The following is a 24,509-nucleotide window of genomic DNA, read 5'->3' as shown; positions in this document are numbered from 1 at the left end:
AAAACCCTAGTCTGTGCGGCTCCGAGTCGAATATCTAGCCAGGTCTAACCTATATAATATACATCAACGTGTACAAATAGCCAGACACACGAAAAACAGTCAACCGGGAAAAGAGAGTTTAGGTACTGACTGCACATATTTGTACAGCAGTCCGCCCTGAGTTAATAATTGTTATCAAGACATGTAACCTATAAATCACAGTGCACACATAGTCAGTCCTATGAACAGTGAACCAAGAAAAACCTATTTAACAAGCCACACGAGTTGATAATACCGAAGAAAGAAGTGCGTCTTAAGCGATGATCTGAAACCTGAGATGGAGAATGCCTGATTCTGAAAGGAAAATTCCAAAGCTGAGATCCATAAACAAAGAGAGAGAAAGAGCGATAACCATGCTAGTGGTGTTTGGAATGTTTGTGCTGGTTGTATCAGACGAAGAGTGGAGAGTACACAAAAACGAATCCAACTTGTAAGCTGACGTCGATCCTGTGGCCGTCTTGTAGCAGAGATGCCATTCTTCCTAGAACAGTAAACTGCTGAAGTTGCTTTAAAATCAGTACAATAAATATTAGTTGTCCTGGTTCAGAGACAGGCTGCTCTTCCTCTGCCTGGTGCACCTGTTGCTAGTTCATCTACCACCTAAAATAATTCAGACACCTCCACAAAGCACAGATTACAAACTGAGACATGTATGTTTGTGTTCAGTGGGTAAAAGAATACTAATCACTAATGGAAGTCGTTCAATTTAGTGAAAATGCAGTCTACAAAAACCAGTAATTTTCTGCATTTGTCACCATGCAGAATAGAAAAGCAGTGGATAATCAAAAACTAATGTCGATTAAATTGTAGATTCCTGAATCAGATTTTGCGCAAGCTTTTGATGATCTCCACACACAATCTTAGAGAAAAGGAGTGACACACATAATGCAAGTTTAGTTTATTTGTAAGTCTTCTGAAAACATCTGCACAATCATTTGTCTCTACAAGATGCTGGTTCCAAAATAGAAATCACACCAAAGTGTGGTTGCAAGACATATTGGACATGAAGCACCGATAAAATGCTGTTGTCTGTTTGGCACTAACAGGTTTGACCACCAAACAACACTATGAAGTCATCAGGCACCTTGCTTCAAAAAAACATTTTTGTTGTTAAAGGTAGTAGCACTGAAGTTGCTTTAGAATGTCTTTCTAAGAAAACACACTTTTATGTAACTACCAACAAACATCAATTTAAAACAGTGAGTTTCAGAGAAAAGGTCCCATGCTACATGTTACTAAGCATAAAAAAATGAATGCTATGATTGATGGAAACTGGGGTGGCATCCAAAGTCTTTGGTTATTTGTGAACCATAAGAATGGAATGTTTCATGTACTTTTTTTTTTCTAACACTTGTGTGTCACAGAAAATACTTAAGAAACGATTGAAGCTACCACAGTTAAATTTAATCACTTACAATGATTCTCCATACTGCAGATACTAGGTTACTTCAGCTGCTTGAAATACTTTAATCACAAGTATTGACTTTAAGATTTCATAAACTGTAAATTCAGCCTGACAAAAGAGCAAACCTTGTAATTAAAACTGAGGGTAGCACAAGCCAGACTGGATATTTCTTTCCAGGAAAACTCATTCTTTACATCTATGTATTGCTAATGAGCATTTCTATCAGTATCTACTGTACATTAACTTTGTTAGACGCATACAAATGATAGATTTTGTAACCACATGATTTAGAGTAGGCCTGTATAAATACATCTTGCAAGGTTAGGATTTCGTTTTAAGCCATTTTATAAAGCTGTCATATTCTGCACTTTTTGTGAGACCCTAAATGTCACAACCAGCTATATTTGCCACAGAGATTTAAAAAAAATATATAGAATAATTGTTAATCATCTTAATTTTTCAAACTTTCCAAGTATGCACTAAACTATTACTTCAGTACAGCAACAGAAAAACAATAATTAATGTTATGTTTACTTAATTTCACTCCTTAGAAAATTTCAGAATGGCAAAGCATTCGACATTCAAGGCCCATCGAAATTTATTACATTTAAAAAGTTAACGAAGAGAAGTGGTTGAACATAAAACACAAGTGATAAAAGGTTCTTAGCGGCCCTCTGCACCACTGGGAGGTGAAAAGAAACTAGAAGAAGATTAAATGTTTTTAGTTCTTGACAACAAATGAACCCAACATCCACTCACCATTGACCTTTCCTAATGCCCTTGATCTGTGAGAGACTAATTAAGCATTTGAGATTAACATAATTTTTGAGGAAATGCACAAACCACCAAACAATGGGGAAAAAAATCAAGTGATTTTCTTCAGAATGAGTCTGAAATTCAATATAACTGTCTCTATGCTCTTCAAATGTTCTCATGAATATTTGATAGTTCGGGAAATGCTGAAGTTAGGCTTAAGACAGACTGGGAAGAGCTATTTATGGCATAATCTTGCACAGTCTACATGAAAGGAAGTAAACTTTTACATCAGACTAGTCAAAAACAAATACAGGGGGAAGAAATGGAAGTCAGCTGGCCTTTATTTAAAACTGCCAAGAAACTGCAATAACTGCATTAGAAATTTACAAATAAAATGAAGTTCCAGATTAAAATGTTTTAACATTTTTAGCATCAGTCTTGGTTAGATCTAATTCTGAAAAAAGAATGGCCATCAGTTAGTTGTTGCTTTCTTTGTGGCTTTGACTAGCACAGCTTCAAATGGCCTTCCAATTCTGTTGCCGACTCAATTTACGGTCAGGACGTTGCTAGCTTGACCACAATAGTGGTCTCCTCCTGTCACATATTATCATGTTATGGCTGTGTACTCAGTACTCCTGACTGAGCAAAAACAGATGCTATTGGTTGGCTGCCTCACAAGCATCTATCCAGTCACTGTAGACATCAACTGGTTCTGATAGGTCTATGAAGATAGTTAAGGCAAAATAGAACATCACTGTTGTATTTTGCTTGTAGTGCATCAAATGGACTCCTTTTGAGAATCTCTATTTTAGGTAAAAAAAAACAAAAAAAAAAAACAACACAGGATTGTCTAACCAATCTAAACAGTCTAGAAAATAGTGGCTTTGTCCAAATTTAAAGTCTCTTTAGCACGCTGATAACATACACCGTTAATGTAAATGTTCCAAGTTTTTTAGAAATCTAAGTAATAATAATTGCAAGGTTCTTGATTACGAAAGTAATCCATAACACAAACGCGTGTATCTTCCAGAAATACTTCTATGGGCCACTTGTGTCTATCAGTAAGCATGTGCTTCTTCAAAACACTTTCGCCCACTCAAGTATTCAAGGATATTCTGCAGGCAACACATTCGTGCACAATGTTTATCTTTAGAGTCTTTTATTAACCAGTCTTTATATTTTTCTTCCTTTAGCCAGTTCTCCTGAAAAGAACACTTCCCCGACATTTTTTGAAGAAATGTGGTCATCCATCAAGAAAATCTGGTGAAACGTAAGTTCTCGTCACGAACGAGACTTGGCAGTCATGTGATTAAAATAGCGGTGAGGCACAGAATTGTCTGTATTTTGTACCAAAGTCAACTCCGAAAATAAATTTGTGGATTTATAAGAGGCATGAAAAATAAATCTGTGGTAATATTTTATCGATATAAGGAATTGTAAGGGTCACAGAGAAAACGTAAGGACGTGTGAGAAATTGTAAGGACTGCATGGCAAATATAAGGATTTATAAGGCAACACGGCGAAAATTCTCCAAGGACTTGTAAGGATAGGTAAGGACCCTGCAAACTCTGTCATTTGTTCTGACATTCTAACTATACAATCTTTTCAAAAGTCGAGCAGAATAAACACAAATTTGAGCATTAGTAATGAAATTAATTAATGATAATTACTAATAAATTGGAACCACACTACAGTTAAACAAATATGATTTGGCTAAGTAGATGCACCGTCAATAACTGCTATTATGATGATGACTATGACTTTGGGGGAATTACTGCTACAGCAGTAACAACAGGATGTGCATTGTTACAAGAACTGCAAGAGTTACAAATCTTTCTTTCTAGTTTGATAATTATGCACTGATGCAATGATAAGAAATGCACAAAAAGGATACAATTTATGCTTGTTTGAAAATCCTCAAGGCAGACATTGCATGTTATCATTCCAGTGTTTCTAGTACGATCACTGCAACATGAAGACAAAACATAGTATCACGCAAAGTCTTTTTCATTAAGACATTTGCTTAATAGTTTATTAATGAAATCAGTAAACTTTCAGACCTGAAAGCATTCTTTGGTGTAATACAAAAAGTCAGTTCATGTCTCTCTCTCTCACACATTCAAAAGGGGGAAGAGAGAGAGAAATAGAGCTTTGTACAGTACTAGAAGATCAAGGCTCTAGTTCAAGAAAGTGTCCAAAGACCTTTTGAAAGAAGAGTATAATTTTTGCGAATACGGAAGGGCTACTAGTGTAGTACAGATGTGAAGACCAAACATTTTTTTTAATTAAACACGTATATCTTCCAGAAATACTTTCATTCTCTACGTAAGGACTTGTAAGGACCCTGCGAACCCTGGTGTATTTTGAATTTTGTACAACCATAAAAATCAAGTAATATACTAATTAGCTTCACCATCTCCAAAACAGCTAGTGAAGATTATAATTTTTAGCATAAAAGAGTAGCAAAATTTACTCACAGTTTGACTTCACATGATTTTTCGTGGTTACAGAAAGGGCAGTTGAACATAGTCTCAAGGGGCTCAATTATCTTACGCTTTGGTGGAGGTTTGTTGGCCTTTTTGCGACGACCCATAATTTAAGACAACTGGACAACATGGCAATTAAAAAATAAATATGTAACAAATTACATTATGTATCCTTAATTATCAAACATGCATGACTGAACTGAAAAAGGTCAGAACACACGCTGAGGATGTTCAATGAACACACATAAAAGATTACTAAACTACACAATCTATGACTTGAAGTAACTTTTATGACAATGATTTCTTTAACACAATGTTAATAAATACAGTGAGAAACACTTTTTAAAATTTGATCACACTATAAATATAAGTAACTGTGAATATTGATCTGTATACTAAATACTTATCTGATGAAGCCTAGTAATTTTCAAAAGTATATTACCAATGGATAGTTACTAAATGATACTAGACAAATGACCTATATGTGAAATTTTAAATCTTGATTGTGACCAGTTCCTAACTTCCTTGTCATATTGCAATCATACACACAATCACAATGCATCGAAGTTTATCATGTTAGACTTCACAGTACGTCCATGATGAATCTCAGTCTGTCAAAATATCAGACTGAAATAGTCAAATATAGACACCATCTAAACCTGAAAAACATGATTAAAACTGAAAATCATAAACACGTGTAAACCCTTACCTGGTACTACTTAGAAGGTGCACGTTCAGATTATCAGAACGAAGAATAACAAGGAAAAAGTTTCAAGCACGAGTAAGCTGTTGCACTAAGCAGTTACATCATATTCCAAATGTAACTCCACATGAGGAGAGTTAGGGTGATGTCAATCAAGGACTTCTATAGGTGGACTGCTGTCTGTCTACCAAGACCTACGCTTAGCCTCTTGCGAAGTTCTCTGCTGTTGGTCTCGGCGAGCCGTAACAAAGAATGTGACTAAACCGGAAGCTTCCTTGTGTCATGCCTCGTTTTAGCAGTTAACTGGAAACAGAATTCGTCTGCCTAGCAGTCCAGAGATATTATTTTGTGATGTCAATGTTTGCAATCTGTAGTCTCGTCATTGTCGTCAAAATAATACGATCCTCAAACTTATACAAAGATGTAATGTTTCTTATTTAAAGAAAATAACAAAATACAAAAAAGCTATCTCAAAAGGATTAAATATGTTACACGAGATGGTTAACAGTCATTATTTACTGCGTTCCTTGTGGAACCTCGAGATTATAAATATGGCTGCCTCCCAAAGGCCATTAGAAGACAAAACGAAAACAGTTACTGCTGGATACGGTTTATGCAGAATTTTACGGTTTATGCAGTGAATTGCGATAAATGATACAGGTTATCTTGCGTCTTTCATTCTGAAAGCTCTATCAAGGCTCAAGACTAGGGTCAAATTAATGTAAATGGTTCTAAAATTACCCAGGACTGGGCTACTTACTACCAAGAACAGTCTGCCAATGGCAGTGGTAGTCAAGTGTTGCCAGTTATTTAGTGATGGACTTGTTCTTTCATAAGGAGAAACTGTTTCTTAAGTCTAGCATAATGCCACCTGCTGCGGAAACAAATTAAAACATGAAAACCTTGTTTATTAAGGGCAGTTCATTAACGGCACAAAACTTCATGCCCTCATTCCCTCTGTTCAGTGTATCTGATACCATTGTCTTTACACGTTAACATGAAACATTTGGACCTTCCATAAAAATAAAATTACGTTACGAATTATGCATCAGTTTATGATCCATAATCATCCATCCTGTATTTAAAGAATGCTTGTGTGTGGCGGGGAATGCGCGTTGTGAGTGATTGCATGTTTCTTACAAACCCTTAATAACAGCTAAGTAAAATTATATGAAAACTTTTTTAACATAAACATTTTCTTGATTGCCAGGTTGAGACTAGGGAAAGAAGATGTTTTTGCTGGAGTATGAGAATCAAATGTTTTTGGAGGGATTTCACAATGATGGCTTGTTCATTATGTCAAGGTTTGTATATGGGAGTCACCAGTATAAAATTGTTCATAGTAAATAAGTTTCACCCAGTGGGTGAAGTTTGTTCTTTATCATTGCTGCTCCAAGGTAAACATTAGACTAAGAAACCTATACATTTTTGGAAAGGAGAAAACTTGATCTTCGCAATAAAAGTAAGGAAAATTGCCTTCTTCATGCTTCCAGACAAATCACCTATCATGTCCCATCATGCTTATAGGATTAAGGCAGTGCTTTTATATTGGTTCGTACGAATTACAAATATCTAATCGGTCAAAAAGCAAAACAATTTTTTCTTAATTAACTTTCTGGGGAAGTATGACTAAGCTCAAGAGAAATTATCTTTCTCAGTTTTAAGCAATATCTCAGAAACTTAACATTTCTGTTTCTTACATTGCAAACAGAGGATTGGGCATAGACAGGCTGTTTCTGAGTTTTCTTGGAGTCTACAACGATCCAGGAAGCCTTGTTCTGGTCCTAAACACTAACTCAAATGATGAGGTACTACATGGATTTTATGTGGTTTGTGTGTGTTTAAATAAGCTGTTAAATCAGAAAGGCACCAATCACAAGGGGAGATTTGTGCACAGCAAAGAAAGAAAGGGATAAAGGTTTTGCAAGCCCACAAAAAGACTAAATTTATACAAACAGCTGTTGTGTCTGCTTGCAGAACAATTTTATGCATCAACTAGAGACCCAGGGGATTCAGCCTCTACCAAAAATAATCACTAATGAGGTGAATGCAGCTGAAAGGTAGGTCTGTTGCCATTATTCCATTTCTCTACATTTTTAGTGTTTTCATTGTCATGGGTTAAACCAAGCTAGTTGGTAGCTCATCATTTTCAGAATACTTGCTTAATTAGTTTGCAGCATTGTTATAGGTTTCTAATTCCCTCTTTATAATGCATTTTTGTCATCTGTTTCTGTCATCAACAAATTTCTTTGTTTCGTGTTGTCATTGTTATTTGTCTATAATAACTTTATTTGCTAAATCCAGGCAGGGAATCGAAACCAGTTACCATGTCATTGTTAATTTTGGACAGCTATTATAACAACACCTAATTAATAGTTTTCGTCACATTTAAAAAAAATGTATGACAAGTACACGTTGATTTTTATAGTAAGAATGTGAGTGAAGATTAAATAAACTGTTTTAACTATAATTAAAAGGCTGAAAACATATATGGAGGGTGGAGTACAGTTTGTGACATCTCGCATCTTGGTAGTGGATTTCCTAACAAACCGTGTACCTGTTGAGAAGGTGACTGGGATACTGGTCTACAAAGCTCATAAGTAAGTTTTGAACTTATTCTTCTATAGTGTTTTACTTTTTTAATCTGTTTTTAAAATTTGTGCAGCTTTTGCTTTTTTGTGTTAACATGGTGGAAAATAATAAGCATTAGCCATATGGTTTCGATGACAAGAACTAAATCAACTATTTGGCCTTCAAAAACAATTTTTATAAATTATTGTTACTTGTTTTAAGTATGATACATTTATTCCTGCATATTTGTACTCAGGGTCATTGAGTCCTGCCAAGAGGCCTTTATTCTGCGGCTTTACCGGGAGAAGAACCAAGTAAAATCATTAGGTTTTTTTCTTTTTAAACTTTGAGAGAAAGTTTTTTTCTAATTTGTAGGAGAACCATGTTATTTCACTGTGTGTTTATAGAAATGAAATAACTGAACACTTTAACTGAAAAAAACATGTATCCCAAAAATATGGAAGATAACATTCAAGAAGTGTATGGCCTGTCATTCAGAACAACCCAGAGAATACCTGGGAACCAAGCCAGATGGCCAGATTTAAACATAATATTGTTGTGTCCCCACAGCTACTTCTAATCTAAGAGACTGATTGTTATTATTACTACAGTTTATAGAGATGGCCTCCAGATGCGTTGGTAAGGGCATATTTGATTTGACTATGCTGTTTTGTATTTCTCTATCAAAGTTTTTAATGGATATTTTTACAGACAGGTTTCATCAAAGCCTTTTCTGACAATCCAGAGGCTTTCACATCTGGATTCTGTCATGTGCAGCGAGTGATGAAAAATATTTATGTGAAGAAGCTGTTTTTATGGCCTCGTTTCCATGCCAGTGTAGTCTCCTCTCTGGATAAACATAAGGTCAATAAATAATTTCATTTTAGTGCTATGTTAATTCATATTTTAAGAAACTTTTATGTGTGGTCTGTTCTTTGTTTTGTTTATTTTCTTCTAATAAGCTTATATCACATTATTTTCAGATATCACTTTTAGCACCCATGTGGAAGTGTGCTTTATACACGAACAACACCCCCTTCCTCCAAACAAGAGTGGGAGGGAAAGAGAGAAATAAGATAAACAGATATAAATATTTTACCAAGTATCTTTTTGTTTTTTGTCTACCCTCGTGATGGGTGGTGGGCAGCTGTTGATAATGAAGTGGTACCTTGGTGTTCAAGCCCCTGTGCATGTGTGAGAGGGTAGGGATGGGCATGTAAACGGTAGCCCACCACAAAACCCTCTAATGGCTTCACTTTATGGGACTCATTTTCAGCCCACATAGATGTGAGATGAAGTCCACAAACTCTGTAGGCTGGGTATTTTCTGTGCACCCATTTTCTTTATTCATTAAGACTTAAAGGTGTTTTGGGGAATCTTAGTACACTAGGTCTAGGTGTTGCCTGAACTACATGTAACATAAGCTTGATGCCCGCTGTGATTTTGATAGCCTTTATTATGCATTAGGATTCAGTTTCCTGAAAGTTCTGATGAATGCTTTCACTGAGATCTTTAGAATCTATGCAGGTGGAGGTTGTAGAGCTACACCTGCAGTTAACCCCATCTATGACAAACTGCCAGACTGCCCTTCTAGATCTCATCAATGCCTGCATTAAGGAGCTTAAAAGGTGCACACCAGCGGTCAGTGACTAACTCATTACTTTGTAACTTACTTTACATAACACATTCATATCTGCCACCCAGACAGGTCCTGAGACAATCACATTTCAGACTCACATATAATCAAAATTCATTTGTACAAGAAGGGTTCAAAAGACTCAAGGCCCAAACAACAAAAGACAGCCTCAAACTAGCATACATGCTCACAGAATTGGCATCTTAAAGGAATCTGATGGAATTCTTCCAATACGACATAAATTTGACAATGGTACTCTGCAAATGAAACTCCCAGTTTATTGTTAGATATATTTTAACATTGTGTGAAATGCCACATACAATAAAAGAAAAATCTGTCACTGCTGTTAATACAACTATTCTATTCCTGCATACAATTAATATTTCTTAGTAAATCTATTTACATTTTCAACACCTTGGTTCATCCAAACAGAACAAAAGCCTAGAGAAAATATTTTCATTTTAATATTGCATGCTCAGAGTGGAAGAAGTGAGAATAATTTATCGTATATTTCTTGATGGATGCTGCATTAGGTTGACATGGAGGAGATCACTGTAGAAACAGCCCTTGGACGCGACTTTGACCGTATGGTTCGCCTGCAGTTAGATCCAATATGGCATATGCTTAGCAGCAAAACAAGACAACTAGTTGCTGACCTCAAGACTCTTCGGCTTGTTCTTAGGTATGTGAGGAACCTGTTTGTTACTTTGTGCTATGCATGCAGACTTCATTGTCATGTCCAGTTAAATTTTTTATTATTTTTATATTTCAGTGCAGGTTAAATACTACAGATGACCTAAATCTTAATTATTTAACTTGTAAGGCATTTTACTACTGCCAGCATTGCTAGTTCCAATGTTTACATTGTTTCAACATAGCACAGAAGGTACACAACTTCAAAAAAAAAATTGTGAAATCTGTTTCATGGAGAAAATAGTCAACTTATGAAAAACGTAATAACAACTGAGTGTCTTAACACTATTTTAGTAATCTGCTCTATCTTCAGGAATCTAACCCAATATGATTGTGTGACATTTTACAACTTGGTGAACTCAATACGGTGAGTAGTAATAATGATTCTTTCTTTCTCTGGTGTTGATGTGTATTGGAGTGACGATGTATAATTGCATATGTGTTGACTGGGAGAGACAAACTAAAAGGGAATCCAGCTTTCTTATATTAATGGACTGAGAAATTTTTTAGTAAAACTTATGAGTGAGTTTTTCACTTATGTATTTACTATAACCCTGACATTTTCATTTATAATCTTTTTATTTATAGATCAAGTAACAGTAACAGCAAGCTGTGCATAGTTTATCTTCTCAACAGTTGTTTTATGCAGCATTAGTGATACTTTTGCTTAACATTACATAATATTTGTTGCATATTTTTGTCCAGTATTTAATGGGTATGTTATATAAAAAGAATTCATTAGACATATATTCTTCATTGTATTTTAATGCATTTGTCTTCCAATGCAGGACAAGTGAAAAGGCATTTGGACAGAACACTGGATGGTTGTTCTTGGGTGCTGCTGACAGCCTTTTTGTGGTCAGTATTTTTATCGTTAAGAAGCATTTCAATTTTTTTTTAATTTGCAACCAAGGTCTCATGATGATAGCTATAGTGAGGTAGATCATGGATATTGATATTGATATCATAGATATTGGCAGTTTTGTATTCATGTGTCTCACGTACAGGACAGCATGTGGCAGTTCTGAGAAATCAGAAGTCAGCAAACTAAGATATACATGATCATGTCCAATATAAAATTCAGTAAGACTGATTATATCACCCTATCCCTCTTGGTTTGCTTACTTCACCATCCATATCACAAACTGGACTGCTGAATTTCTGTAATCTGAGGTGAAGCACAGAGAGTTGCAGTAATTCACCTGGGACAGCACAAAACCAGACTTCAGCTTTTTGGTGGCAGAAACTGACGTGAAGGGTTAGATGTGATTGCACCAAGATTCTGGTTTTGGGGAGAGAAGTGTTAACAACAGAGGAAGTAATGATGGTAGAGGACATTGCACATTTCAGTTCATTAGCAGAGGTTATTGGTTTTCACAAAGTCTGCTGTGTATTGCGTGCTAGTGCATTCCTGCTGGAGCTAGGAAGCAAGACCAGACATCAATTGTGTATCGTCAGCATACATGTGATACTGCAGATCCAAGTAGTGAGTGGTGAAACTAAGTGGTTAGATATAAAGGGTGAACAAAAGAGATCAAAGAACATCCTCAAACTTCCCCACATACTTCAGAGAAGCAAGCAAAGGTATGCCGAGATTGTATCAAATTGCAGCGAACAGTTCCAGCTTTTGGCAGTAAGATGTGATTCGTGTTGCAAGTAGACAGCAAGTCATCCATGATTCAGAACACATCCAGGACAGAAAATAGAGATTGGAAACAGGGCAATAGCTTTTTGAGGTTTTAGTGTTGAAGCTATCCTTCTTTAGAAGTGGGATGATGACAGCATGCTTAAACACCAAAGGTACAGCACCAGTCGACAAGAAGTGATTGAAAATACAATAACTGGAATCATCAAGTCAAGGCACTTGAGCAGGAGATGATTTGGAATCGGGCGGATAGAGCAGGATTTTTTCAGATTTCGTGATGATATCCCAGACCTATGCCAGTGCTTTGCTTAGAACACTCTCCCCTTGCCACTCTGCTGTTTAAGCAGTATCAGGCAGCTACTGAGGACTCACCTTTTTTAAATGACTTTCAGAATCTCCCCAGTTCCTTGAACTATTTCACAGAATCAATCTGCTCTACAAGTCTTCTAAACTTAACTTGTGTCTATTTTATTAGGGCAAGATTTTATTTGCAGAATGCACGAGAAAGACTGTTTAGTAAGAAAGAGAGCAAGAAGGACAAAACAGATTCAGAAGGAGAGAAATGCAAGCAAAATTGTGAGTACTTTTGCAGTGTATAGAGCTTGAGAAAGTTATCCACTCTTTAAACATGTTTCCTTTCCCATTCATGGTTAACTTCTCAGTCACTGTCATTCACTATCTTTAACAGAGAGAATGTGTGTGTGTTTTGTGCACATAAAGCTTTTACTTACCAAGGTGTTGTAGAGTTTGAATTGTAAAGAACAATATGAAAGCTTAATATTCTTTTACATCATAGTTTCATGTGTGATAATTCTGGTTTTATTTGTTAACAAATATTAATAAATAAATTTGTTGCCAGATTCTGAACCAGAACTGGAAGAACCACCAAAGTGGCAAGCACTAAGAGAGGTGCTAAATGAAATTGACTTGGAGATTCAGAAGATTTCCTCAACTGCTGGCAGTTCTGTTGCGGAAAAATGTCGAGTCTTAGTATGTGCTGAAGATGACCGAACCTGCAATCAGCTGAGAGAGGTTTGAAATTATCTGTAACATCACTTACAAAAATAAGTCTGCTGAAGGTGATCTCTGTTTCCACCTGTGAAAGATAATTATTTGCGGATATTTCTCTTAACTGTATAATGCTTTCACAAGAGTCCATATGGGAGACCTAACAGCTGTGATCTTTGTTTTTCTGTAATGTGGCTTATATTGTTGTGTACAGTTTTTATGCAAAGGTGCCCAGGGTGTCTTATCTCGACTGTATAAGAAGTGCATAACGATCAAGACAGGTGGTTTGGAAAACAAAGTAAGAACACTTGCTGCATTCTTTATTAGTTTTTTTTAGATAGGTTTCCTGTGTAGTTTTATGCCTATATAAGACAAAGGACAGCTAATGCTTTTGAGAAACCTTTTTGGTCTTACTGACATTATGAAAACAGCATTGTAAAATATACCAAGACAAAAATTAGTTTCTGTATTATTTCAATATACCTGCAGTAATGATCAAGGTAAATTTGGTTGTTTTCTGCTTCCAACTTACATTTGTGTATTCTTACTCGCATTTTTCCCTCTGATATTCATCTTGTCTTGCCTTAGCTTTCTATTCACTCCTTCCTTTGTAGTTCATTCTTCTGTTCTTTTTGCAAGGAAGATGCAAGGCAGGAGCAAAGAAAAAAATATGGCAAGAGGAAAGCACAAAATGCACCATGCACAAGCTCCAAGCTGACTCTCACACAGATGGCACGCAATGCTGAAGCTAGATGTGAAGAAGATGACCAGCAAGAGATGTCAGAACCTGGAGAAGTGCAAAGTGATGAGGACTTGCTTTTATCCGACCCAAAGGACACAGTGGAGGATGAGGAGAAGGCTATCATGGTAAAGAGAAGTTTGGTGACATTTTAAAATTTGAAACCTTAGTTTTTGAAATTTTATTTCAGTTTTTAACCAGCATATGAAACATGAAGTTGAGGTTCTTTTATAGATTTCCAGAGACTTAAATTATTTTTAACTTTGCTAAAATTCCTTATTAAAATGCCATAAGACCATTTGCTAACTTATTTTAAATACAGTATTCTAGCCATCCAGAAAACATAAGTAGTGAAGGCTGTCCTATAGGTCTCTAATCAAGGTATTGGGCTCCACAGTATCACAGGAAGCAGCTAGCACTTTTCATGATTTTGCAGGATTGTACTCCACCAGCTGTCATATTTTCAGTCGTCTTATTCTATCAACTCTGTTTTTGCACTTTATTAACAGTCAGAGGAACCTGTTCGGGATCCCACCCTGTCTTCTAAGGATTCTTACTATGGTCTTGTGTCAGGGCCTGTCACAATTCTGCATCCGTTGCAAGGTTGTACTGATCCACATGGCCTGACTCAAACTTTACTGGAGATCCAGCCAACTTATGTTGTAATGTACGATCCGGATATGCAGTTTGTGAGGCAGCTAGAAGTAAGTTTTATTTCACTGATTTTGCATTGGGGTTATGATTATTACTTATTTCTTAATGTATTTTAAATAACACTGCCTGCATTGCATGGGTTAATTTTGTGCACGAAGCATGCTGAGTTGTGTAAATTTATAGCATACTGTCTACTTTGGAATTTTGTTGGGGTTTTTACCCTTAAGCTAATTGTGTGTTTTCCAGGTGTTTCAGGCATCTAATCCCAGCAGACAACTTCGTGTATACTTCCTGCTTTATGTTGGTTCTGTTGAAGAACAACGCTACCTCACTACTCTGCGACGTGAAAAAGAGGCTTTTGAGTTCCTTATTCGTGAAAAAGCTGTGAGTACTTGTTCTATATTCAGCAGAAGCTCCAGTACTGAACAACTGTTAATGATGTTCTTGAAAGCTAGAATGGCACATGTAGATTAAGCTTTTGGACTAATGTATAAATGAATATACTAAGCTAAAAGAAAGAACACTAGCCATTTAATAAGATGTAGTGTGTACAGTGTCACAGGTAAGATTTTGAAGATCACTTCTGATAAACATGGATTTTTATTTTTAGACAATGGTGATTCCAGAGGAGAGAGATGGTAAACAGGAGAATGACCCCAGGGACAGCATATCTGTGAATGAGAGTACAAGGAAGGGTGGGTTGCCAAGCCAGCCAGAACAACAAAAAGTAAGGAGTGAAAAAGAATCTTCAGAGTAGATGGTAGATAAAGTCTACTACCTTTCTCTTAAACTCAAGGATTCACCATTTCTCTTGGTCTTGTACTGTCCTGTCTTTCTCCATGCGACTTTCACATACTTGACACCACATCAGAAAGTCCTTAAAGACTTTAAATTTTTTTCTAATCTAAAAAACAGGCCTCTTCAGTTCACATTCTACATCAGTACCCCACTCTTATTTAATAAGTTATTACTTGCTTATTCATGATCTCTGCAGATCATTGTAGACATGCGTGAATTCCGCAGCGAACTGCCTTCCCTTATACATCGTCGTGGAATCACTGTGGAACCAGTAACACTTGAGGTAAAACATGCCCTTTGAACTTCTGTAAACCTTTAAACTATATAGTTTGTTAGAAAGTGAAAGCTATGAGGCTGTTTGTAATTAATATTAGCATTCAATTCCGTTGTTTTCAGTAGTAGTTTTTTTCTGAACCAATGCCATTGCATTTGTGTTCTTAAAGCAGCCAGTCCATTAACTATTTCTGCCTAGCCATTTCATGTTAGCTGCATTATTGCAAGATTAATTCATTCTCCTCAAGGCTACGACCTTTAAATAACAATGGTCAGATCAAGTTGTGCTTAAAGTGACCAAATGACATGGTCTCCTTTACATTCAAATGAATACCAAGGATCTAAGAATGAATTGTTCTTACAATGAAAGATTAATTAAGCATGCAATCCTGACATACAGGTTGGAGACTACGTTCTTACTCCAGATATTTGTGTGGAGCGCAAGAGTGTCAGTGACCTGATTGGCAGTCTCAACAGTGGCCGCCTGTACAACCAGTGTGTTGCAATGTGTCGCTGCTATAAACGACCAGTCCTACTTATAGAGTTTGATGCAAACAAGTCATTCTCCTTACAGGTATGTTACAATCTGGCATTGCAGTGATGGTGCCAACCTGCACCTTATTTCTTAATAACTGCAGAAAGTGGTTAACATTGGTTTTCTCCTAAATTGTGACAGGGAAAGTATCCTACTGTTGGAGAAGTCAGTCTGCAGGAGACCACATCACGCCTGGCCTTGCTGACTATGCATTTTCCAAAGTTGAGAATTTTGTGGTGCCCAAGTCCCTATGCTACTGCTGAGATCTTTGAAGAACTAAAGGTAAAGATATAAGATAGTGTAGTCAGAAAATTTATTATTTCTAATAGAAGCTAAATTACTGAGGCTAAATTCGAAAGGCATATCTAAGAACTCATGCAAACTTAATATGCAAACACAACCTTTACAGGTAAACAGGGCTCAGCCAGACTCAACAACAGCCCTGTTGATGAAGGCTGGTGGAGAAACTGTGGAATGGGGTGATCAGTATAGTCATATACCACAGGTATGGATCTCATCATATTAATTCTTGCATCTAAGCAATTCCAATAATTACCTTGAACTTCACAGATAACAAAATTGGTATCTATTGTTCTTATTGATTTGTTTAATTTGTATTTTTTTCCCCTCAACTTCAGGACATGGTTCTCCGCATGCCTGGTGTAACAACAAAAAACTACCACTCTGTCCTGAAGAAGTTTGACAATATCCTTGCAGTTTCCAAAGCATCACTGGAAGAGCTTACTGCAGTTCTTGGAAACTCTGTGCAGGCACAGCAGCTTTACAACTTCTTCCACAAGAAGTGTGACTTTTCAGACACTTCTGGCAAAAGGTCACCGAAGCCTGCAAAGCACTCTGCAAAACGCAAGAAATGACTGAAATCACCTTGTTCATAGATTTACCAAAAAAAATTTTGGAGGCATTTATATAATTATATAAGAAGTCTACCCATGCTGAAGAACTACTTTTATGTACAAAATATGTAAATGACTCATCAAATAAAATCAAATAAACCAGAAATCAATGTGGAAAAGTTTATCACCTGATAATTTTTAAAATGTAAGGAGCTGCAGTAACTGTATCACTTTACAGAGAATTATTTACATGACAGAGCCACTATATCATGACATTTATCATACTAATTGACTATTGTATGAAACAACCTTTAATGGGCAGGCTCACCCTCAGGATTACATAGCATTGCTGACAAAAACCATTATCTCACAATCTCACCTGGGTATTTTACATACGTATCACAGGATAGAGTTGATTTGTGGACTCCTTGTAGGCACTTACAATAGATAGACACTGGGAGAGTACCTGCAATATTAGTTTGTGAAATCACCGACAGAAATAAGGTCTACATACAATGTTCCATTATAATTACTAATAAAGTTTCTTATTAAAAAAAATAGCATCTCTCTCTTGCAAATATTAAAAAATTTTGCATATCCATATTACCACTCGAAATAGGAAAACATTATAACATCATTTCAAATTATACATAAGTGGACGCTCAGGAAGGGGGATAAGTAGTATATGCATGTCCTATCCAAAAGTGGATTATGTATCTGGATTGAGCTGGCATAAATGAGTGCAGATAGAGTGCAGGTCTAGCTCTAGAAACTTCTGTCTATGCCTCTAATGTCAAATTCCAGTCAGAGTCTGTTCGAGTTGTTGGTTAAGACAGAATGTCAAAGGCAGGTTAAAAACTAGAGAGGTGAATTCGCCAACAAGGCAGTAAGGAAAGGTGGTTTATTTTGTCTTGTCCCTGTTCATTGGTCACAACTGGCCAATAAAAACTAGAGCTAGTGAATGATTCATTTAGCATGACATCTGGTAAGTGCCCAAAGAAATTCTACTATCAAAATGTAAGTGCCAAGGTAAATAAATTAAAGTTTATTTATTTATTTAATTTTGTAGCCTGTGTTAATGTTTTATGCAAAATGATGTAAAGTTATGTAAAGCTATTTTCCATTCGCTCAGTTGTTGCCTACCTGTCTCGTGTCTTGAGGCAAAATAATCCCATCATCCCACATGCGTGAGGAAGCAAAGACTGCACTAGTTTCAGATGCAGTCCTTGCTCTAGCTTTTGCCAATAGCTCCTTTCTTTTGTCTTCATCATGTATTGTCAAGCCCAAGTTCTGGTAAATAAGAAACAAAAACATTTTCTTGGGGCTCAGATATTTTGTTTTTTCTTGGGATTTTTTTTTCCTTTTTATAAACAGAAGATTTATAAAACTGTTTCATCACAAACTGGATGGAAGTCCTTTTACCAGTTTTATAGTAGCTATAAATGACTTCTGAGATTTCACATAGACCATAATATCTTCAAAGTCACTTACTGTACTGACTGCTTTCATTATTGAATTTGGAGACTCCATGCAGCGTATAGAGTTTGGCCAAGAAAAAATAAAGCTGGGACTTGTTGCTTTGCCTCCCTGAAGTGACAATATTTGACTTTTATTTTTTGAATCTCGTCTTTGCAAAATAAAGCAAGAAGACAGGTTAAAAAAATTCATGTGCTACAGGCACAGAAAAAGAGAGGCATCTACACTCATGAAAACTAGAGATTTGAGGTTTATCTGTTCTCCTGTTGGGAGAATTTTTCCACCTTCCATTGGGCCACCGAATCTGTGTACCTGCACGCAGGACCAACAGATTGAGGCTGTTCTTTGTTATTCTGGCGGTGCAACTTCTGAAAGTTACTGTGTGCAAATGAATGCAGCTGTCTCAACCATGAATGTTTGGTGAATATGGATATGTTGTGGTATTGTTATGTGCTTTCATATTGAGCCGCCGCGAATTGCCTTCTGGATAAATTAAGTGCTATCTTTATCAATAAGGAAAGAAAAGGAGAACAAAAGTCGTACCATGAGGTAGTGAGTGAGTCCAACCGCATTACCAACAACGACGGTGATCTTAGGGACACTACAGCAGCTGACAATGGCCATCATTTGTGCCTGGCATTTTAGCTGGTTTGCATGAACAGCAGCTACAAGTCAAAAAAAGAAATAGCTATTGTATAATACTTTCTCAAAAATTTAAGAGATGAAAGATCTCCTTGTCCAAAATTTATTTTTACAAAAAAAAAAAACAATTATGTGGGACAATATAATTTGGCAACATTCCTTTTTAAAGGTGCTACTCATTGAAAGTATCTTTTTCAACAAAGTCAGACTCAGATCGTTCTGTCAGCTCTGTCATCCTCACTCAGTTCTATCCGTCCTTCATCGAAAGTCTCATCACTTTTTCTTTCATCTTTTGGTTCCACAGCCTCTCCCTAGGAAACAGAAACAAGTCTTGTCTCTCTTGTTAATATCTGTTCCAAGATCACCGGAACAAGGCAGAGGAATTTGGCAGCCTTTTGTCATCAGCAAATCCTCAGGAAGGCATCCCTCATCCTCTCTATTTCTGATCATGTGTTGGCATGTGAGTTGTCACTCTTGTAGGTATACAATGCCTGTATGCAGAACAATCGTCACCGCAACTCATTCGTTCCACGTGCCATTCATTTGATAAACTCTACTGGCTGTCATCCCATCATCTTGTACTAACTGTATCTGCTGTTAGCAGTATGTGTGTGTGGGAGAGAAAATGTGTGTGTGAAAGTGACACTATTTCAACATGTACATTTGCACTATCTTTTTTATATCATGTATATGTAAATATACTATTTCTAGTACGAGCACTATTTTGAACTGCCCCTGGGTATCAATAAAGTTTTATTGTATAAGAAAATGTCACCATGGCCAGCATCAAAGCCATGCCCACCAGCTTATGAAAAATTCCTGTCATGGATCAGGATAAGATAAATTTATTCCTTTAACTCTCTTTCTAAAATGATATCTATAAAAAAAAAAAAAAAATTGAAATAGAACTAAATCAAAATCAGTGTTTTGAAGTACAACTGATTAGCTCTAACAGATAACACAAAGACTTGAAATATGCTAGCTCTGAGCATTGCTTAAAGTTGACATTATATAACCTCACTGCTTGCTGGGGTATGCTGTTCTCAGTGAAATACAGTTCATACCTTCTAGAGGTGTTTCAGGCCATGTGTTTTGCAGAAATAATATTGGAATTCCACGTTCATTGCACAGAGTCACAAAATGTGCTCCTTTGGAAGCTGCATCTGAAGTGATTTCCCCTTGGTTGCCAACAATACCCACAAGGTACCTGTAACAGGTTACAAATATTCTATTTCTGCATCTGGCTTATTTATTTACACTTTCAAATAAGCAAGTTTTGGCAAGGCAGTGACTGGTGGAATTTTCAATGAAGCATCTAAAGTCTGAGAAAAAAAGACTCACCCATCTAGGTGTGCAAATCCAGTCAGCAGCGTGGGGCCATACATTTTCTTAAACTCGTGAAATAAACTCCTGTCCACTAACCTGCCAATGACCTGATGAAAAAGATGTTATTGCAATGCATAAATCATGATATCCCTTACAATCTGCCATTGTAAAGGCCTGTTCAATCGCAATGGCTAATGTACCTAAATAGGAAATTATTACAAATGGTTGGTGGAATTTGTGTTAGATGGCATGGAAGCTCTTTCATGAAATGTAACTGAAAATATTATAAACTATTAGTGCTTTCTCTCTTTGTGATGCTCAACCACTTATATAGATTTTACAAGTTTATGATTCCATTATTTTTATCTATTTTTAGTTTGCATTGGGTTCATTTTCAGGCCTTAATTATAATTCCTCATCCTCAGCTAAACAAATGCTTTTTGAGTATTGCATAATATCAGTCACATATCATTGCAAATTTCTCAAATGTAGCTAGGAAATACCTGACACTACTCATGTCTTTCCAATGAACCATCTAAAATTCACAATATTTAGATTAGCAATAAAATACAAAAAAGGTTGGAGCTTGATAAACTTGGCCAATAGAGGTTTTGAGAAATTTCTTTCTTGCAAATGATAATAAAAAATCCTGAAGAATAATTACCTGGTACATATCTAGTTTGTGCTGTTCTGAGCTGGGAACCAAGGAAGATATTTCTTCTGGATCATACAGTGGTGAGGAAGCTGGTAGTCTTCCCTTAATTTCATTATGGTGGACATTTAATGTTGCAACAATATCACGGCAAATCTGAAGGGCAGACTTTTCATCTGGAGCAAAATAGTCTGTGCAACCACTTACACTACATTCAAAATGTTTGACAAACACATCCACATGCACACATGCATCCATACATGTATATGTAAACATAAACATAAATATATCTCAGAGGGGAAAATGGAAATCAAATCATTCAAACAGAAACCAGGGGAAAATAAAATACTGTACTGCATGCACCGAAAATACAACAAATTTGAATGATAAAATACAAAGTAAAATCTAATATTCACAAAGATGTGAAGTTTTTGTGTAGGCCACTTGGCAATATTTTGATAGCATTAACATTAACCAGCCCCCCCAAACACACACACATGAAAATATAAGAATTAAGAAAGTCTTTTAGCAATGTTTCATATACCTGCAATGTAAAGTGGCTCCCCCAAGGTCTTCTGCAGAAATTATCTCCCCAAGGGCAGCTTTTACAAGTGGTGGACCTCCTAAGAAGACAGAGCCAGTTTTATGGACAATAACTGCCTCATCAGCCATAGTTGGAATGTAAGCTCCTCCTGCTGTGCAGCTTCCACATACAACAGCAATCTGACCACAAGAAAGACAATTTGTTACAGCTAAGCTGTTAACTCTTACCTATTATACAGAACAAAAGGATTTTTTTTTTCATGACAGACAGCATGATGAAGTCAAACCCAATAAACATGGTTTTCACCTTAAAAGCAATTGAATCTGTCTTAAAGACCAACCTGAAAGGTTTGCGGTTTTTTGCAGATATCGGTAGATATAGTTGATGTAAACCTAAACTGTAAATTTCGGCTTCCAAAACTCATCCATTAATTATCTGCTAGCAAAGTACTCGATTTGTACCTGCAATCAACAAGCGCTGCTACCAGTGTACTACGTCACGTTGGTACACCATTCACAACATTGCCAGCCTGTCAACACCAATCAGAGCGATAGTTCAAAGGTTATTCAGACATTGAAAGTCTGCATTTCTTGTGCTAAAGTAACAGTTTTTCAGAACCATAAGAAATGCAGACTGTCAGTGGAATAATCCGAACTGTCGCTCATTTTCTTTCTCTCTCTGATTGGTTTTGACTGCAGGCAGTGTTGTGAATGGTGCACCAACATGACGTAGTACAGTGTTATCAGTGTTCATTGATTGCAGGTCCAAATCATATTGGACAATTAATGGATGAGTTTTGCAGGCTGTAATTTACAGGTAAGTTTTATATCACCTATATCTACTGATATCTGACAAAAACACAAACCTGTTCAGGTTGGTCTTTAAAACTATGCAGTTCTTTGTCATTTCAGGTGTCCTCACTGTATTAATGCTTTTGAGATTTCTTTGATGAGCTATTTACAAAAAGTTATCAATGGGTCTTTTTCTGCTTCACTTCTCGTATTCTTAAAATTCCTTTGATGATGTCATCTACAGATTATTGCTTTAAAATCAAAAGATACACTGACAAAATACATAAAACTACAGTTAGATACTTGTTACTGTCACCTTTTCACTTTCCTAATCTATTCAGCCAATGATTTGCTGCTTTTTGTATACCTGTGGTATTTGTGCTGCAGACATAACTGCTTCATTGTAAAATGACCTGCCTCCATGATTTTTGTCAGGAAAGATGTCAGACTGTAAATAAAATCATTTCAGAAAATAAATGTTTCCATTATCTTGATACATAAGAAACATCTGTGACAGAAACAGCCAAAAAAAAGTTAATTATATTGCTCCTTTTAAGAAAGCTAAAACAACAACAGAGCTTATATAAGGCTATATCCCAGCCACTCAATAGTTGTATGCCCATTAGGAAAATTATAATTACCACACCAAAATAAAAACAACTTTTAAATACCTTTGCAGGTACCTGATTTCAACTCTCCTACCAGGTCCTTAATGCATAAACATACTGAACATACCTTAAAGGTTTCTCAGTTACAAACACTTTTTAAGCATTCCGAATATTCATAACTGCTCTACATAGGACTATCATAAAGGATTAAGTGGAGAAATTTTGATGATTTAATTCTTTTTGTTTTCTTACCTGCAATGGTAGAAATGCACCCCCTGAGTCTACAACATAGATGCAGGGCAAGCGATTTTGTAGTGCAATTTCTTGGGCTCTAAGCTGCTTCTTGACGGTGATAGGATAGACAGAGCCTCCTTTGACAGCTCCATCATTTGCTAGGATCATGCACAGCTTGCCAGACACACGACCAATGCCTTAACATAAAACTGATCAGTCTATTTCTCAAAAGTTTTATCAATTCTTTGGCAACCTTGAAAACATAAAAAAAATTCTTTTACTGGTGGTCTGAGATTTTAAATTATATCTTTATGCATGCATTACTTTTACTTTAACTAAATTGGCGAAATTAAACTTTCCGTTACATACTGATACTTGTGTATGCATATCATATTGGGCCTACGCTCCCCTCAGGGTGATTATAAACAAGAAGAAGTTATACATATATATATATTTACATAAAAAATATTTTTAAATCACATCCTGGTTAGTACCAAAAGGCTGTCAATAATCAGACCATTTATAATAACAATTGAATATGAAGTAAAAAAAGCATAAATGTCATTTATTCACATAAAACAACAGATTATGATAATAGGCAAAACATAAGCAATATTTATTTGCATTTGCCTGTTAAATACCTGTGAGCATGCTTGCACGAGGAATTGTTCCATACTCCATCTGAAAACCAGCTAACGGAGAAAGCTCTAAAAATGGGCTGCCTTGGTCTATTAATGCTTTCACTCTGTCTTCAACGACCATCTTCTGACGTTGCTGTATGTTTTTCTATAGCTTTGGCCCCGCCTCCCGCATATGAGACCGCCAAAGCCGCTTTGAAAGTCTCAACATATTCGCTGAATGTTTTGCTATTTTCAGCTGAATTGGCACGATTTTCAGAACTCGCATCGAGATTTAGCACAGAGAAGCTGTGACGGGCGAAGTAACTGACGACACACCTTTGACATATACTCTCTTGATTCTGAATATGTCTGATTTTGCGTAAAAATAACAATGCCATATTATTATACATAAACAATACCTTACAAAACTTGTTTTGCTTCCATCGAATACCTGTGATGGATCTGTGCAGGTCAGACGGCAGATGACAAGATACAATTATACACTTTTTTCATATTTGTTTTTCTGCCACCCAGTATGAGCATGGACGTGTATATAACATAAGTTCGTAGTATGAGTATCCACAAATCCGAAGTCACAAACCCTTCACCAAATCGGCAAGCTTACTAAGTTGATTGGAAGATCGACGCATATATTCCACACTCGTCTAGTTTTGTAAATTGTATTTTCAAAATGTAGTGATAATGAAAAAAGCAGTTGTGCTCAAGGAAAGATAAGGATATGCAAACAAATGATCAGTCTATTCTACAAGCGATGTTCCTTGCCTTGATTAGTGTCAAAGTTCACAACAAAAGGTAGGTAA

General features: G+C 36.3%; 3 protein-coding genes across 5 annotated transcripts; 1 reads left to right on the top strand and 2 right to left on the bottom strand.

Moving 5' to 3' along the window:
- Window positions 1-920: 920 nt before the first annotated feature.
- On the bottom strand, window positions 921-5,548 carry LOC112573073 (transcription elongation factor 1 homolog). Its single transcript, XM_025253083.1, has 4 exons — window positions 5,396-5,548; window positions 4,678-4,805; window positions 4,095-4,165; window positions 921-2,921 (listed from the first exon to the last, which is right to left on the bottom strand). The coding sequence occupies exons 2-4, from the start codon at window positions 4,791-4,793 to the stop codon at window positions 2,857-2,859; spliced, it is 252 nt and encodes an 83-aa protein (XP_025108868.1). The 5' UTR covers window positions 4,794-4,805; window positions 5,396-5,548; the 3' UTR covers window positions 921-2,856.
- Window positions 5,549-5,902: 354 nt separating this feature from the next.
- On the top strand, window positions 5,903-16,961 carry LOC112573070 (DNA repair endonuclease XPF-like). The gene is made up of 23 exons (XM_025253076.1): window positions 5,903-6,049; window positions 6,600-6,693; window positions 7,101-7,197; window positions 7,367-7,449; window positions 7,867-7,989; window positions 8,217-8,274; window positions 8,672-8,824; window positions 9,488-9,601; window positions 10,130-10,278; window positions 10,603-10,656; window positions 11,078-11,147; window positions 12,429-12,510; window positions 12,794-12,966; window positions 13,157-13,240; window positions 13,582-13,809; window positions 14,191-14,385; window positions 14,582-14,719; window positions 14,946-15,062; window positions 15,330-15,416; window positions 15,807-15,980; window positions 16,083-16,223; window positions 16,351-16,446; window positions 16,580-16,961. Exons 2-23 carry the CDS (start codon window positions 6,620-6,622, stop codon window positions 16,814-16,816), a joined length of 2,727 nt encoding a protein of 908 aa, XP_025108861.1. The 5' UTR covers window positions 5,903-6,049; window positions 6,600-6,619; the 3' UTR covers window positions 16,817-16,961.
- Window positions 16,529-24,506, bottom strand: LOC112573072 (methylcrotonoyl-CoA carboxylase beta chain, mitochondrial-like). Of its 3 annotated transcripts, none has more exons than XM_025253080.1 (12): window positions 23,710-24,506; window positions 23,087-23,321; window positions 22,594-22,674; window positions 21,436-21,614; window positions 20,904-21,099; window positions 20,255-20,346; window positions 19,978-20,120; window positions 18,815-18,936; window positions 18,287-18,382; window positions 17,939-18,085; window positions 17,175-17,261; window positions 16,529-16,796 (listed from the first exon to the last, which is right to left on the bottom strand). In XM_025253080.1, exons 2-11 carry the CDS (start codon window positions 23,234-23,236, stop codon window positions 17,184-17,186), a joined length of 1,284 nt encoding a protein of 427 aa, XP_025108865.1. In that variant the 5' UTR covers window positions 23,237-23,321; window positions 23,710-24,506; the 3' UTR covers window positions 16,529-16,796; window positions 17,175-17,183. The 3 variants fall into 3 exon arrangements, with proteins under 3 accessions (XP_025108865.1, XP_025108864.1, XP_025108866.1); XM_025253079.1 differs by having other exon boundaries at window positions 23,087-23,265; XM_025253081.1 differs by having other exon boundaries at window positions 23,087-23,277; window positions 23,710-23,824.
- Window positions 24,507-24,509: the final 3 nt, after the last annotated feature.

The sequence above is a fragment of the Pomacea canaliculata genome, linkage group LG10, assembly GCF_003073045.1.
Source record: "Pomacea canaliculata isolate SZHN2017 linkage group LG10, ASM307304v1, whole genome shotgun sequence".
In the NCBI taxonomy this organism is placed as follows: Eukaryota; Metazoa; Mollusca; class Gastropoda; order Architaenioglossa; family Ampullariidae; genus Pomacea; species Pomacea canaliculata.
Note: the sequence above shows the minus strand (reverse complement) of the source record. Positions and strands in the feature narration are given on the sequence as shown.